Below are 16764 nucleotides of genomic sequence, written 5' to 3'. Positions count from 1 at the left end.
AATTAATGTTTTTAAGACTTTTCTTTTTATAAAAACTTAACAATTTAGTCTCTCTTATGGAAAATAAAGGAGTCTTTATAATATGATTTAAAACTATATATAGTATTAATATAAGCATTCTTTAATCTGAATGCTATAAATCTCAAGACATTCCTACTTAATAATATTCAGATATAATATATATTAACTGGAAAATCTAAAAGTATTTGAAATATAACAAAGTAAAACATACCTCTTGTGCGGGCTTTAACCCTATTTACATAAATACTATCCCATTAAATTCAATAACAATTCATAAAAAGCCATAAATTATCTGATAAACTTATTTACTAATTATATTTTACTACGTCAAAAACAACAATAATTAAAATAAAATATAAATATACCCACGCTTTCCATCTAGTTAAATGAATAAACAGAATTCAGAAGCTGGAAGGAAACTTACCCAAAGGTCTTTATATTTTCTCTACCGGGTTTGGCCCTATTTTTTGCTTTTGATTGTAAGGGTCAATGCTATAGTCTACTTCACTCTTGGCTTCCTCTTCCTCTTCTTCTTCCCATTTGTATTTGTCGACTATCCGAAGAATCTTTCATCATCAAACTGGATGGCTGCTTCTTCTTCTTCTTCTTCTTCTTCAATTACTCAAGTGAAGTATGATGTTTTCCTTAGTTTTAGGGGCGAAGATGTCCGCGACAATTTTATCAGTCATCTCGATAAAGCTTTACGTCGCAAGAAGATTAAGACTTTCATCGATGCCCAACTTGATGCTGGAGAAAAGATTGCTGCATCTATTTTAAAGGCAATTGAAGAATCCAAGATTTCAGTTATTATTTTCTCAGAAAACTATGCTGGTTCTCGATGGTTGCTTGACGAGCTTATAAAGATTATTGAATGCAAGAATTTGTGGGGCCAGATTGTAAGACCAGTTTTTTATCATATAGATCCATCAGATGTAAGGAATCAAACCGGGGCTTTTGGGGAGGTCTTTTCTAGAATGGAAGAAAGATTTAAGGACAGCTCAGAGAAATTAGTCAGATTTAGAAGTGCTTTGAAAGAAGCAGCAAGTATTTCTGGCTTTTATTCAAGTGATATTTGGTGAACTTCTATTCTTACATATTACTTTCACTTTATGCTGATTTTTTTGGATCTAAGTTATAGAAAATATATATTTCATTAAGTATATTTCACTCGAGAATGTTTAGAAATAAATTTATTAGATTAAAATACTATAAGATCTACTTGAGCATTACGTGTTCTGCACATTGAGATAGGGAATACTTCTAGCTGTTTATTATGTTAAAGATATGAAATGTTAAGGATGAAATTCCAATATAATTTTGTAATTACTTTTAGTCAATAACATTGAAATAGATTTTATTGGGAGATGATTTCATGCATGTTCAATGACGGACGAAGTAGCCTATTGGAATTAGGATTACGTTGTGTTTGTCTCTTTGTGATCTACTTAATACTCACCATTGTTTCCTTTTTTTGTTATTGTTAGGTCTGATTCCGAACTTGTAGAGAAAATTGTTGAAGAAATTATGAAGAGATTGCAAGATATTTCTCCTAAAAAGGATCTGGTGGGTATAGCGTAAAAAACATTAAGAAAATTAAACATTAACAACAGTTACCCATTTTGTATTCAATAAGATCTCAAGTCAATTTGAAGAAAATTAAACATTAACAACAGTTGCCCATGTTGTATCAATGAGATCTAAAGTCAATTTGAAGTTCTTACTTTGTTAATGATGTTTGGCGAAAGTGGGAAAATATGGCAGAACTTCTATAAAATGAACTTCTTCCAACAATATTAGAGGATATTTTTTTTTAAGCTAATTATCATATTATCTGCCCTCACTTTTGTGCTTTTGGTGAATGAAAGTTTACTCGTTTTCATTTTATATTATTTACTTTCTCTCTTGGTTTTTAACTAGCTCTTTCAATCCAAAATTGAAATACACTCAATTTTCATTTATTATATTCATCTCACTCTTTCTTAGATACTGGAATGTTTGATGATGGAGGTATGCCAACTGGCATGATGCATGAAGGAAGCTGATTAATTATGAGAAAGTATTCGTCATTTCATTGATTAAGAAATTGAGAAAGATGCTCATATAATTCTATTGCTCTATATCTTGTATGTAACCTTAATCTCTAAGTCACAGGCTTGCAGGTTTCTTTCGGTGTTTTTCGTAGTTTTGGAGGCAATATCAGTGGTCTTGGATCTATATGGGAAAAGCAAAAAGAATTTTCTTCTTGCTGCATTTCTCTTGTCAGCTTTTGGATTTGTTATAACCATACATGCTTTTATCACGAAAAGAACCACTGCAGCATTTAAACAAAAAGCTGAGAGGGAACTTGCGTGGGTGGAGGTTATCTTCTCTGTGTTACAATTAGTTATTGTATTCATTCAATATATTCTAGCAGTTGCAAGAGTGAAGAACAGTTTTGATCCATCGCTTTTCCCGCTAGTCTTTGCCTTACTTCTTCTTGTGTTTGCATTCAAGAAGGGGAAAACAGTTAATAAGCATGATCTAATTAGGCATAACCGGGTAGGAATCTAAACACTAATTTACTTATTTCTTTATTTATTTTATATTGATTTTGCTAATTTTATTTGATTACAGGAAGGGAACTCCTCAAGGGTATGAGGCAAATGTACTTCTACAACCAGTCTGAACTTGTCAACAGCCAAGTGGAAGTGAAAGGCGTAAGGAGGAGCCACAACATAAGAGATTTAGGAAAGTCAAGTTCTTTTAAAGCCAAAGACTACTTTGTTTCGGGTCATGTCAAAACAGAATCTATGTTTGTGTTTGTGTTAACGTACCTATAGATATACTTCTGCTCAGTAAGTATTAATGTTTTTTAAAGTTTCAGATTTGAAACTTTTAATTTTTATTCGTTATCCCAATTGTTAGAATATGTAATAAAAGGAATGAGCTTTTGAAACACCTTTAAAAGAATATATGAACAGGGTTACAACGGATTAAATACCCATGTGGTTGATTAATTTAAAACATAAGAAAATTATAATTAGTATTATGCTGACTTCCTCTGCTCCTTCTGGGCTTGTATCGGTTTTGTTGGCCAAGTGACTAAATCTAAAATGGCCATGTTGATTACAAATCTGTTACTATTTGCTCTTTATATAATTTTTCTTCACGGTGAACTATTTACTTGGTTATATAATGCAGCTTATGACATTCCTACTGTATATTATTTTACCTTCAGGTTTTCTTTACTGCTTTTTCCAGAAAGCAACCATGAATGTGCATCCAATCTTGCAGCATGGATATCAATTTTCTTTCTTTTTTGTTCAAATATAGGATATTTATTGGGAAATTTACTCAATAAACCACGTTTCAAAGATCTAATTAAAAGCTAAACACAATTTTACGAGTCTCTCAACGAAGACCCTTTTCACCATTTTCACCCCCTTTTTTACCCTTTCCCCTTCGTTCAACTCAAACTTTCCGACACTCTACCTTAAACCTACGAACCTCATTGTCCAACTATTTTCTCATCAAATTTTGATGCATAACCACTTTCTATCTCTATATTTTCAGTTGTAATCCGATATAAGATTTTTGTATACAAATTTAGTAGTTAGGTATGTTGACGAGTTTGCTTGAGATGGATTTAATAGATAATGTGTTTAGGGTGTTTGTGAGTAATTTATAATTGCTTTTGGGTCTTGAAAATGTTGTATAATTTGTTGAAGAACCTCCTTGAGCTTCACATAGGAGATTGGGCCTCTGGGCCCAAGAGCATGAATCATGGGCGGCTTAATGGGTCTAAAACCCATTTTTTCAAATATTAAAGCTAAATTATAGTTCCATAAATCAAATTAAAAATATCAAAATTTGTTAAATATAAAAAAATATACATATCAATAACCTAGTGCTTCTCCTCTTCTTCCTCCTCCTTCATATCAATGCCGTTTAACTATTCTCACAGCCAGAATTCCCCATAATTTTAACATTGAATCTATCATCGACATTGTATCGAAAAATTAGAAAATCTACAAACTCCATAGGATTGTCTTCGACAAACTTTTTCCAACCATTCACAAAAAAAAAAAAAAAACCCTTTGTCAGCATATTCCATTTTCATATGCCAAACTTTTCCCATTCGATTCCGAAGTACAACGTTCTTTGGTAATGCATTCGAGTATTGTACCCAAGCATCCGGGATTTTCACAGAAGAGATTTATTGGTAAAAGTGGCACTTGAATGCATTACCGAAGAATGTTGCGCTTCAGATCGAATGGGAAAAGTTTGGCATATGAAAATGGTATATGCTGACAATGGGGTATTTTTGTGAATGGTTGGCAAAAGTTTGTGGAAGACAGCGCTTTAGAGTGTGGAGATTTTCTAATTTTTCGATTCAATGGTGATGATAGATTCAATGTTAAAATTTTGGGGAAATCTGGCTGCGGGAAAGCTAAGCCGATCCTCTTGTGGGCATTGATATAAAGGTGGAGGAAGAAGAGGAGGACACGAAATTATTGATGTCAGTACTGATTTTGATGATGATTACGGTAGTGACAGTGAAGATAATGTCGAAAAGGAAGAGGAAGAGAAGGAGGAGGAAACAGTAGAAGAAGCACTAGACGTAATCGCTACATTGAAGCAGAGAGGCAAAAGGATTTGTGGAAATGACGGTAAACATTATGTACTTTTTTTTTTTTTTCATTTCAAAGTAATAATATGTGCATGTGTGAATGCCCTAGAGATATGTAAAGGGTTTGTGTGAGATGAATGAAACCCATTGTTAATGTGACAATGTCTTGACCGGAGAGGAAGTGAGAAAATATGTTCATCCTCAAAATCCCTACTTTGTGTCAAAGCTAATGAACTCTGGGAAAAACCGACTGGTAACGAGCTAAAATCATCTATTACAAAAATACTTGATCTTGCTTAGTATAGTCAATAAGTGATGGTGGGATTTGCATTAGCCGTTTATTTCATTTTTAATCAGTTAAACTAATTGGTGAAATGCTAATTCTTTCAATTTGTTAGGATTTATGGTACCTCTGCTTCAAATGGGGGCCAAATTCTCCTGTGTTTTAGTTCATAATAAGAAATGTTTCTGGCATTATAATGATTTCTTGCACCATTATAAATCACATGTAAATGACTTCATTTGGCTTGAATTTATGGGGTCAAGCATGAATTTTGTTTTGCTTATTAAACAATATAGTTGCTAATGGTAGAGTTTTCTATTCATTATTGCAGTTGGTTCTATCTTATGTCTTGAGAGATTTTGGATTCAATTAGCTGAACATCTAACCTTGCAAGATGAGATGGAGGGGAAATGGCCTGGAATGGTTATGTGCTGAAAGGATGGTCGAACCTGGATTAGTGGATGGAAACAAGTCTGCTGGTGGAAGCATGAGCAAAAAGATGATCATAGCATATGCGAATTTCCGCAAGCAGCTGGGAGAAACAATATAATACTGTTGCAGATTCTCCGAGGAGTTGGGTCACAGAGCCAACCCGCTAACCAAGAACCAAACCAGGCTGACCAATGAAGCTGGGGCTACAGTCTGGTTTTAGTTTCTACATCAAGCTCTGCTAATGTTTATATAAATATTGTGCTTTCAAGAACAAGAAGTGTTATGGTGATGAACAATATTTAGAATTTTTCTGTGGGTCACTGTTGTCAAGGGTTCAGGAAACAAAAATGAAATCTGGGGTATTTTTTTTCTTTGTTTTCTACTTTGTTAGCTACTTACTCTTACCTATTCTTGTGTTCTGTAATTCTTTGCCAAAACACTCATGTCATTCACTTCTACATGCAGTTCTGTACTCTGTATAAGCTATTTTGAGTGTTAAAGAAATCTACAATATTGATGTAATTCTGGGGTGACCTTATGTTTCATATAATTTTTCTGGGGATACAGAAGTTTCTGTCATTCAAACATGTTGATTATTGTGAGATAGCTTCCATACATAGATTAAGTTTGAAACTTTCTTATCAGTTTTAGAACTCTAAGGTCTCTTAATAGTTTTGTCGCCTGTAATTCTGATGAGTGGTGATGGTATTGAGTACCATCTACTTAGCGTAAGTGTTTGTGAGTGATAAATTTCATGTACTATTGAAGAATTCTGATGAAATCTCTAGATGGTTTTACATGCCTTTGCTTCAAAGCTAATCTGTTTTAGTTGCATAGATTTTCAGTTTCGTCTTCTTGTCCGAATCACTTTTTTTTTCCCTCTTGTTCGTCTGCATTCAAGTTTAATGTTAAATCAGTGGTGGTCTTGTTTGTTGAGTTTGTATTAGGATATGCCTTCCTGTTTATAGAACATTGATCTGGAGTGACAATTATTTTGAAACTTCTTCGAGTTTTTGTTTGCTAATATCGTATGTTTTGAGGGACCCCAGAAGCTAAAATATGTAACACTAGGTTTTGGATCATACATTAATATCATAATATCAAAGAGGGGACTAGTATAATATGGTTTTAAATTTGAATTATCATCCTTCTACATATGGCTTCTGCTAATTCACAGCTTGCTTCTATTTGAAAGTCTTCAATTAATGTATCTAAAGATAGAAAAAAATTGTGCAAAGAACTGATAGAAGGCCTGTAAAAACCTATATTAACTGTTAAAGAGGATTTGCAAATAATTCTAATGTTTCAAATGTGAGATATTTTAATACGGTAATTTGGTGGAGACTCATAAAATCCTACCAAATCTTTCCACATTAAACAAGCTTTTACCATAAAATATTTTGTGCTATCACAGCATGGATTTTGATAACGATGTTTTACCAGCTTTAACAAAAAGCATGTGAGCAGAGGCCTGTGGAAACCATTAAAGTGTACTTGTAAAATGAGAGCAAATGTGGTTTTACTCTTTGATTTTTACATTAAACAAGCTTTTACTATAAAAAATTTAGTATAGATTCTTTTACAGTGCAATGTTAGCAGAATTAATAGTTGGATATGTGCTGGCCTAGTCTATAAAGGCAGCATATATTCTATCCTTTTTTAGTCTAGCTATATATAGAAGAGTATATTGTATATATGCATAGAATTGATAGGCGTTGATTCTTACCTTGCATAGTCCTGTGTAATGGCTGATTTTCAGCCTTGTAATTAGCCCGACAGCTTCTATATAAAGGGAGCAACTCTCACAAGGAGATATATAATTTTTTCTTCACGGTGAACTATTTACTTGGTTATATAATGCAGCTTATGACATTCCTACTGTATTTATTTTACCTTCAGGTTTTCTTTACTGCTTTTTCCAGAAAGCAACCATGAATGTGCATCCAATCTTGCAGCTTGGATCAATTTCTTTCTTTTTTGTTCAACATATAGGATATTTATTGGGAAATTTACTCAATAAACACGTTTCAAAGATCTAATTAAAGCTAAACCAATTTTACGAGTCTCTCACGAAGACCCTTTTCACCATTTTCCCCCCCTTTTTTACCCTTTCCCCTTCGTTCACTCAAACTTTCCGACACTCTACCTTAAACCTACGACCCTCATTGTCCAACTATTTTCTCATCAAATTTTGATGCTAACCACTTTCTATCTCTATATTTTCAGTTGTAATCCGATATAAGATTTTTGTATACAAATTTGTAGTTTAGGTATGTTGACGATTTTGCTTGAGATGGATTTAATAGATAATGTGTTTAGGGTGTTTGTGAGTAATTTATAATTGCTTTTGGGTCTTGAAAATGTTGTATAATTTGTTGAAGAACCTCCTTGAGCTTCACATAGGAGATTGGGCCTCTGGGCCCAGAGCATAATCAGGGGCGGCTTAATGGGTCTAAAACCCATTTTTTTCAATATTAAAGCTAAATTTAGTTCCATAATCAAATTAAAAATATCAAAATTTGTTAAATATAAAAAGAAAAAAAAAAAAAAAAAAAAAAAAATATATATATATATATATATATATAATATATATATATAATATAATATTACCTGTGCTTCTCCTCTTATTGCTCCTCCTTTAAATCAATGCCTTTTAACTATCTCACAGCCAGAATTCCCCAAATTTTAACATTGAATCTATCACGACATTGTATCGAAAAATTAGAAAATCTACAAACTCCATAGATTGTCTTCAACAAACTTCTTCCAACCATTCACAAAAAAACTCTTTGTCAGCATATTCCATTTTCATATGCCAAACTTTCCCATTCGATTCCGAAGTACAACGTTCTTTGGTAATGCATTTGAGTGTTGAACCCAAGCATCCGGTTTTCACAGAAGATAGTATTTTATTATTGTATAAAGTGGCACTTGAATGCATTACCAAAGAATGTTGCGCTTCAGACCGAATGGGAAAAGTTTGGCATATGAAAATGGTATATGCTGACAATGGGGTATTTTTGTGAATGGTTGGCAAAAGTTTGTGGAAACAGCGCTTTAGATGTGGAGATTTTCTAATTTTTCGATTCGGTGATGGTAATTCAATAAAATTTTGGAGAAATCTGGCTGCGAGAAAGTTAAACTGATCCTCTGTGGGCATTGATATAAAGGTGGAGGAAGAAAGGAGGACACGAAATTATTGATGTCAGTACTGATTTTGATGATGATTACGGTAGTACAGTGAAGATATGTCGAAAAGGAAGAGAGAGAAGAGGAGGAAACAGTAGAAGAAGCCTAGACGTAATCGCTACATTGAAGCAGAGAGGCAAAAGGATTGTTTAAGAAAATGATTATGCAACACTTACTCTTCTCCTTCTGGGCTTGCATAAGTTCTGCTGGCCAAATGGCAAAATCTAAAATGGCCATGTTGATTACTGATCTGATACTATTTGCTCTCTATATTATTTTCCTTAAAAAAATATATATATAGAGAAGAAAAAAAAATATTATTTCAAGGGTCCTGATTGTTTCATCAAGGACTGGGGCCTGAAAATGATAATATAAAGATGGCTCAAACTAGTGGTCAGTCTTTATTTGCAAGTTCTGTGTCTCATTTTTCTTGGCTAACATTAAAAGTCACTGAATTATCTATTCTACTTGTGAACCAACCATCCTCTCCCCACCTTATCCTATCTTTTCCATACAAATCTTCATTTCCTTCACTTCCAATCGTCTTTGTAATTCCACCCACATAAACAAGAATCACAAAACCACCAACAAAATCAGGTAACCCAGCCTCTCTAATCTCTGCTACTACTGCTAACAAAGCATAAACTTATAGTACTTTTCTCACAATCTTCTTCCATTTTTCTTTGTTCTTTTTCAGGTAGTGGGTGAAGATCAACAATGGCAGCAGCCTCAGCTACACTCTCTTCATCAACGTTTGTTGCTGCCACAGTGGCAGGCTCCAGTAGGAGAAGAAGAAGCATGAATGTGAGTTACATAACAGGGCTGAACTCATTTGGTGGGCTAAAAGCACACAACAATGTGGCCTCACTAGGCTTGCCAGTATGCACTGAGCAAAGTTTTGCTAAGATTGTGAGCTCATTGAGAGCTCCTGGAAAAGGCAAAGGAAGAAGTGGGGGTGCCTTGTCTTCAACATGCGATGCAGCCAGTGAGATCTTCAGGATTGCAGCAATCATGAATGGCCTTGTGCTTGTTGGAGTTGCAGTCGGGTTTGTTCTTCTCCGAATTGAAGCATCTGTGGAGGAGGCTGAGTGAGCATTGAAGCCAAAAAAAAAAAGTTTGATTTTATGTGTTCTTTTTCATCAAGCTTGTATCTTTACAAATCTCATCATTTGATGTAGAACTTGATTGTTTTGCATACATAAACCAAACTCATAAGCTGAGTTCTCAATTATTTTCACACCAATGTATTACACGTCGTAAATACATTCAAAGGGCAGCTGACAAGTCGTTTATGTTGTTAAATGGTGGATGACTGGCCGTTTGTTGAATAGAAATGAAACTCTGGTCATATCAACAATGCTACATCATTTGCTATTGGACTGTCAGAATTAACAATAAAACTACATTAAGATAAATAGTAAGGGGGTGTCATCTTCCTGCAACCAATAGATGATTATGAACTTAGGATCAATCCATCTTAACTTGCTTTGGCACTAAGCAGAATTTGATTAGCTATCAGTGAAATGAGTTTATCAATTTGATTATTTGATGTATTTTCTTAAACTGGGCATGGTAATCTTTAACTTCTTCATTTTTGCTGCATCCATGAACTAAAGATTTCACATTTGCAAGTAATGTGTAAATGCAGGCAACAATTAAAAATCAAGTGTTGTGTTGAAGTTTTGTGATTCTGTAATATCTGTGATGAGAAACTGGGTATGTTTGACTTGTTAGCCCTGCCGTCGCTTGGAAGTTAGGCGCAGGAACTGCTGCTATGACTATGACTCATTACTGGGTTGAACGACTTACAGAAGGAAGAATCTGGCATAGGCCACATTAAACTGTCATTTACTTATGGAGAATGGTCCACATTGTTTGTGGATGAGGAAATTCCACAACTTGTACAGTCATCAATGTTGTCTTTTTGTGCAAAGTCTGATATTTATTTCATGCTGCAGAAACTGGGTTTATATGCGTTGAATCCTCATCTTCAATCATCTTATTTCCTTGGACAGTGAAAAACGATGGGATTTTACCTTCAGCTGCGAGATACCATGGCGTTGTTGGCACTTGTTTTTGCTATTATTTTTCTCTGTGTGATTGTAAAAACTGCCAAAGGGAGCAAGAACAAAGGCAGGAGGCCACCGGAACCAGCAGGGGCATGGCCTTTTATCGGTCATCTTCATCTTCTTGGATCAAACCAGCAGCTGCATCAAACATTTGGAGCCATGGCTGATAAGTATGGTGCAACCTTGTTGCTCCACCTTGGAATTCATCAAGTACTTGTAATCAGTAGCTGGGAAGTGGCAAAAGAATGTTTCACAGTAAATGACAGGATTTTCCCAACCCGTCCAAGGTATTTTGCTGTAAAACTTATGGGATATGACCATGCCATGTTTGGCTTTGCTCCTTATGGACCGTATTGGCGCGAGATTAGGAAGCTAGTTGCCGTTGAGATTCTCTCAAATCGCCGCCTTGAGTTGCTCAAGCATGTCCGTGACACAGAAATCAACTGTTTCATAGAAGGGTTATATAAAAAAAGTGTCAAAAATGGAGGCCTTGTTGCTGTAGACCTGAAGGAAAGGTTTGGGGACTTAGCAATGAATATCATAGTAAGACTGATGGCTGGTAAACGATATTTTGGTACTGATGCAAGTGGTGATGATCCAGAGTCAAGGCGGTGCCAAAAGGCCTTGGGTGATTTCTTCTACTTTGTGGGATTATTTTTGGCCTCAGATGCAGTTCCATGTCTTGGTTGGTTAGATTATGTGAAGGGATATGTAGGTGAAATGAAGAGGACTGCAAGGGAGTTAGATTCCATCTTTGAGAGTTGGGTGCAAGAGCATCATCAAAAAAGGCTCAACAGAAACATCAATGAGGAGGAGCATGACTTGATAGATGTGATGCTGTCTATCATGGATGAAGGCAGGATTTCAGCTCAAGATGATGAACATACTGTCATTAAGGCAACTTGCTTGGTAAGTTCCTGGCTATTCAGTTACTCCAAATTATCACAAATCATATTTTATGAATTGAAAATAAAAGAAAAGAAAGGAATTTTCCGTCTTTCATTGTCAAAACACTACCATTTTTATTAACATGTAAAGTGTTCATAGAACTTATTATAGATCTCTCCTCACATATCTAAAGTGAACTTGCAAAGATCCCAATGGAGAAGATCATGGCTAATCAACTAGACCATGGTAGAGAAAAGTAGAAAAATTTTAATTGTTAATGATCTGACCTTTCAATCCTAGGGTCTACTTAGGAGTTTCATGGTGACGGTTATGAGAGTAAACCACCATAGCAGTTTTGAAGGGTTTTTAGTAGCGGTTTTTAAAACACTTAACCTGCGCTTGAGAGTTTATTTTCTAATGATTCTTGATAGTTTTTTAAAATGATAAATTTACATATATATACTCATAAAAGTAGGAGCTGAAGAACAAATAGTCGAATGAAAAGAAGTCAAGTCTTTTTCTCTTTCCTGTTGTTTTGTGCGTTTTTAATCGGCAATAGTGATTTTTGGATATAATTATGATAGTTTTATAGTGGATTGGGTATTTGTGGAATAAAATTTTAAAACCGTTAAAAACACTCCGATTTGGGGGGTTTATAAACCCCTAAAACATACACTACACTGGTTCTATGAGGTTTTTAAACCAGTCAAAACTAATGCATAAAAAATCTGACAAATAATAGTTTTAAAATATCTCAAAACCAGTTTAATTAAAAACTCCTCAAAATCTGGGAAAAAAAGTCTCAAATAGACACTTATGGTTAATCTTTTGTTGCTTTTGTAACAGACAAACAAATTTCCCAATTGATGATAAAGGAAAGCCAACAAATTCTTTCGACTCTCTAGATATGCCAATTTTAGAAAATCCTCAGGAAGTGAAATTTCCAGATAATTGATTTCGGTTCTTATTTGAAGGCAACAATACTACACTCACACACAGACATTTCTCACTAACTTTCTCTCACAAATACGACGTGTCAGCTCGTGATTGGTCAGCTTGCATAAGTCCCACCTGTCCAAATGTGAGCCGACCAATTGCGAACTGTCATATCAATGTTTGTCAGAGAAGTTTGTGAGAAGTGTTTGTCAGCATATTTTTATTTCCTAAACTATTATATCTTCTTTGCAGAGCCTTATTTTAGGTGGCAATGACACCACAGTGGTAACACTTACATGGGTGATATCTCTGTTACTGAACAATCGCCATGTGCTAAAGAAAGCGCAAGATGAGCTCAACGTCCATGTCGGAAAACATAGGCAAGTAGAGGAGTCAGATATAAAGAACCTGATATACTTACAAGCCATTGTGCAGGAAACATTGAGATTATACCCTGCACTACCACTTTCAGCACCACGCAAGGCCATGGAGGACTGCACCATATCTGGCTTCCACATTCCAGCAGGCACACACCTCGTTGTTAACCTGTGGAAGTTGCAGCGTGACCCCAGCATTTGGTCAAACCCTTCAGAATTCATACCTGAGAGGTTCCTTAATGACCATGCCAAGTTGGACTTTAATGGTCAGGATTTTGAATATATACCATTTGGTTCTGGAAGGAGGAAGTGTCCGGGGATCTCATTTGCACTTCAAGTCCTGCATTTGACCCTGGCTCGGCTGCTTCATGCATTCGAGTTAGGGACAGTCTCGGATACACCAGTGGATATGACTGAAGGTCCTGGATTGACTGTCCCCAAAGCAACACCATTGGAGGTCACCCTTACTCCAAGGCTAGATTCCATGTGCTATTCGAGTACTAAAAACCAAGAACAGTAATCTGCTTCGTGATCATCGATGTATCAAACATGTAAACTATGTACAGGATCATATTTATGTAAAAACAAATTCAAAACTATGGAGTCTAAAAGTTTTATCACTTATCTCATTATTGTGATACTTTTAAAACAGAGTTTACAAGTTATATCACAATATGTGTTTCTACTGAGACCCTTTCATTTTTCAATAATCTTGTAATTGTAATGTTTGATTGATGAGGTCGAAATTAAGGGTGAAGAGTCGAGTCGAGTCGAGTATCTTGTAAATCGAACTCGACTCGATCGTTACAGTATCGAGTTCGAGCCTGGTCGAGTATAAGAAATCAAGTTTGAACTCGAACTCGGTACTTGAAATTGGAAATCGAGTTCAAATTCGAGTTCGTATAATTAAGTTTTAATCAAGTTTAAGTTCGAACTTAATTTCGACCTCATCTAATAGGGGTGGATTTGCAATTTTTATAACTTTTAAATTACTTATGACCTCTATTATTTTAAAACCTATCAACTTCATCATTGAGCTTGAAAATACTGGCAAAGATATCGAGTCGAGTTCTACTATGATCAAACTCGACTCGATTAATTACTCGAACTCGATTTGACTAATGCTGAGTGGAGTTATTCAACCCTAGGCCAGATGTTACATCAACTTGAGGTGAAAGAAATCATACAAAGCATGAAAAAGAAAATACAGTAAGCAAGGAGCATATAGTATACAAACAATACTGAGGAAGTATTGCGGCTATAGGAATAATAATACAATATATTTATTATTGATAGCAGCTTCTGAGTGATCCAATGATCTTAAGTGAACATGATATTTTCATGTTTAAATTTCTATATCTTAGGGATGAACTAGCTTTAAGCCATCAGCTGCTATGGAAACATCTATGACTGTACTGTGAAGTTGCTCATATTGGGTTGACTGACATCTGGGGGCATATTTTCTAGCTAATATTAGGCAAACGGATCCTGTAAATACCAATATTCCAGAGAGTACCCAACTGAATTGCAAATTAGCTAGTCCCCGTGCTCGAAAATCTGCCTCATGAGATGCGCAAATGACTGCTCCATGCATGTTGCTACTGACTTCCTCTGCAAGCTGCATACTGCATCCCTGAGGAACAAACTCTGGAGACCAAAGATTGAACCCCATGTTCACAAACCAACAGCCTTGGAACACAACTGAAATCGAAACAACAAGAGCAGCAAGAAAATTGTTCGGGAAACTTGTTGCTGATATAGCTGCCACAAAGGAGATGAACACTATGAGCTGAAAGAGCCAATGGTAATGGCCTTCCAGGCCAACATGATTAGCGGAGTGGAAATGAATTAGGAACAGCTCTTGACCGAAAACGGAAGCTACAAGCATTCCTGGAACTCCAGATAGGATGTCAGATGAATGAGTTATATCCGCACAAAGAGTGAAACCTGCAAATATGGCGAGATGGAGAAACATGGTAGCATGCTCAAAGTTGTCAAGCTTGAACGCCAAGTGAAGAAAAGGGAAGTCAAGAACTTGCATAAAAATCGCGAGAAGAGAGAAGCATAAGATGAAAATGAGCTCCAAATGTTTAAGCTTCGATGAAGGGCCATTGAATGGAAACCAAAACCTTACTTTAAAGTTGTTAGAGCCTTTGAGACAGTAAGCTCTGATAGTGTTGATGGTATGCCATAGGCCAAGAACAGTGAGGGCTAAACCCGGGACTAAGTGTCCAACAAACGTTCCCATGGAAGCTCCTTTTCTTTAAGAGAAACAATACTTGGTCTTTGCTTTGCTCTCCACTCAAAAATTTAAATACCAGAAGCAATTGCAGATACGTCCTGGCAACAAAAGAACAAGATGGTAATCTATTCATATCTTTGGTGCATGGTGCATGTGTTTCCACAAACAAAAAACGCCAAGAAAAAGACACACATATAGTGCAATAAATAAAGAAGATGGGTTATCGTAAAGGAAATACTGTTTTAAAAGAATACATCTTAAAGAACTAAATGACAATTGGTTGTTACTTCAAGACCATTCAAATAATCTTTTTTAATTGAGTATTCAAGTGTCCTACATAGCTTTCATGATCTTCTTCAACTTTAACCTTGTCAAAAAACAAAAGAATCGACATTCATGGACTCATTTATGCATTGATTACTTTCCATGTCTTTCTATATAACCAAATAAAGTTTTTGCCTATGTGTCAGGGAAGAAGAAGACTTGTCCCTTAGAGACTATGAGAGCCACTTAGTCACCCCAATCAATCTGCAGATAGTGGAGAATGAGATGTCTCCAATATAATGTAATGGCAAATTATATGATTCCATTTGTCAAGATAATTCTAATGGGAAACTCATTTCACTAGAAATGTAATGACAATTANCCTGGTCAACTTGGATCTTCATACTCAAATGTCTCCCATGGCAAGATAACAAAATTTCTAAACACTTATATATGTCTTACTTTAGTTTTTCTATGCTGTATTTTCATGTGTAAGGTTTTAGAGCTTCAACTTCATCAAATATTTTGTATTTCAGTTGGTAACTAAAAGAGAAAGGAATAATGCTTTCTACTTTAGTTACTCTACTTCTTTAATTTTCTGAAATAATTAAATCAAATTGGTGTCTCAGAACTTGTTTGTTTTCTTTGATGTTTATGTATGACCTAAAACTGTAAATTACAAGTTTACAATAATTGATGTTGTTGATGCGTGATTTTGACACCAATGAAACGCACGTGTGAAATGTTGAGTTGGCCCCCAAAAGACACACATGAATGGTTTGGAAAGATGAAAGTAAATGCAGTGAGAAAGGAGTTGTAAAGTGGTTCGGATGCTAAAGAAGCAAATCCTACGTCCACTAATATTTCTATTAATGATAATGGTCAGGTCGCTTTAGACGACTGACTTTACATTGATGATACAAGGTAACAAAGACTGTCTTTTCTAGAGAGAGAGTTTTTCAAGAGTAAAATGTGCGAATCCCCTCAATGAGAGAGAAGCTCCCATTTTATAGTGGGATGCCTTGAGGTAATGATCACTGAATCTGCAAGTTAGTGGGATGATCCGTGCAAATCCTTTTTTTAGAGTAATTCACGTGATTTGCTCAGGGGTTGGACACGCGGGATCATCACAACTCCTTGCTGACCTGACGTGCACCCATTACTCTGACGGAAGCAAGCTGTGGATGCCACCATGATCGCACAAAGCAGATGCGTCAGAATGGCAGTAGGCTCTTCACGAGGTCTGACCTTGCACACTTAACTGGGCGCCACATTAACCCTATATTCCCAAGCATAACAGAAGTCCCCTAGTTTTTAAGGTTTGAGAACCGAACCTTGGAAACTACAAGTCATGCCGCAATTGGATGATTCCTAGAGATTCTGGAAATTCCAAAAATTCTGGAAATCTCGACCTGCCTGAATGTAGGTCGGGATGGAACTTTTTTGAGAACGAC

General features: G+C 35.6%; 5 protein-coding genes across 5 annotated transcripts; 4 read left to right on the top strand and 1 right to left on the bottom strand.

Moving 5' to 3' along the window:
• The first annotated feature begins 512 nt into the window (after positions 1 to 512).
• LOC116132207 (TMV resistance protein N-like) lies at positions 513 to 1100 on the top strand. The gene has a single exon (XM_031417864.1). It carries the CDS (start codon positions 606 to 608, stop codon positions 1098 to 1100), a length of 495 nt encoding a protein of 164 aa, XP_031273724.1. The 5' UTR covers positions 513 to 605.
• Positions 1101 to 1524: 424 nt separating this feature from the next.
• Positions 1525 to 2942, top strand: LOC116132176. Its single transcript, XM_031417838.1, has 3 exons — positions 1525 to 1584; positions 2173 to 2559; positions 2635 to 2942. Exons 1-3 carry the CDS (start codon positions 1546 to 1548, stop codon positions 2656 to 2658), a joined length of 450 nt encoding a protein of 149 aa, XP_031273698.1. The 5' UTR covers positions 1525 to 1545; the 3' UTR covers positions 2659 to 2942.
• Positions 2943 to 8957: 6015 nt separating this feature from the next.
• Positions 8958 to 9648, top strand: LOC116132277. The gene is made up of 2 exons (XM_031417933.1): positions 8958 to 9131; positions 9232 to 9648. The coding sequence occupies exon 2, from the start codon at positions 9252 to 9254 to the stop codon at positions 9624 to 9626; it is 375 nt and encodes a 124-aa protein (XP_031273793.1). The 5' UTR covers positions 8958 to 9131; positions 9232 to 9251; the 3' UTR covers positions 9627 to 9648.
• A 146-nt stretch (positions 9649 to 9794) lies between these two features.
• LOC116132276 (xanthotoxin 5-hydroxylase CYP82C4-like) lies at positions 9795 to 13403 on the top strand. The gene is made up of 2 exons (XM_031417932.1): positions 9795 to 11512; positions 12680 to 13403. Exons 1-2 carry the CDS (start codon positions 10559 to 10561, stop codon positions 13322 to 13324), a joined length of 1599 nt encoding a protein of 532 aa, XP_031273792.1. The 5' UTR covers positions 9795 to 10558; the 3' UTR covers positions 13325 to 13403.
• Positions 13404 to 14063: 660 nt separating this feature from the next.
• Positions 14064 to 15214, bottom strand: LOC116132265 (transmembrane protein 45A-like). The gene has a single exon (XM_031417919.1). It carries the CDS (start codon positions 15050 to 15052, stop codon positions 14165 to 14167), a length of 888 nt encoding a protein of 295 aa, XP_031273779.1. The 5' UTR covers positions 15053 to 15214; the 3' UTR covers positions 14064 to 14164.
• Positions 15215 to 16764: the final 1550 nt, after the last annotated feature.

The sequence above is a fragment of the Pistacia vera genome, unplaced genomic scaffold (assembly GCF_008641045.1).
Source record: "Pistacia vera cultivar Batoury unplaced genomic scaffold, PisVer_v2 Contig25, whole genome shotgun sequence".
NCBI lineage: Eukaryota > Viridiplantae > Streptophyta > Magnoliopsida > Sapindales > Anacardiaceae > Pistacia > Pistacia vera.
Note: the sequence above shows the minus strand (reverse complement) of the source record. Positions and strands in the feature narration are given on the sequence as shown.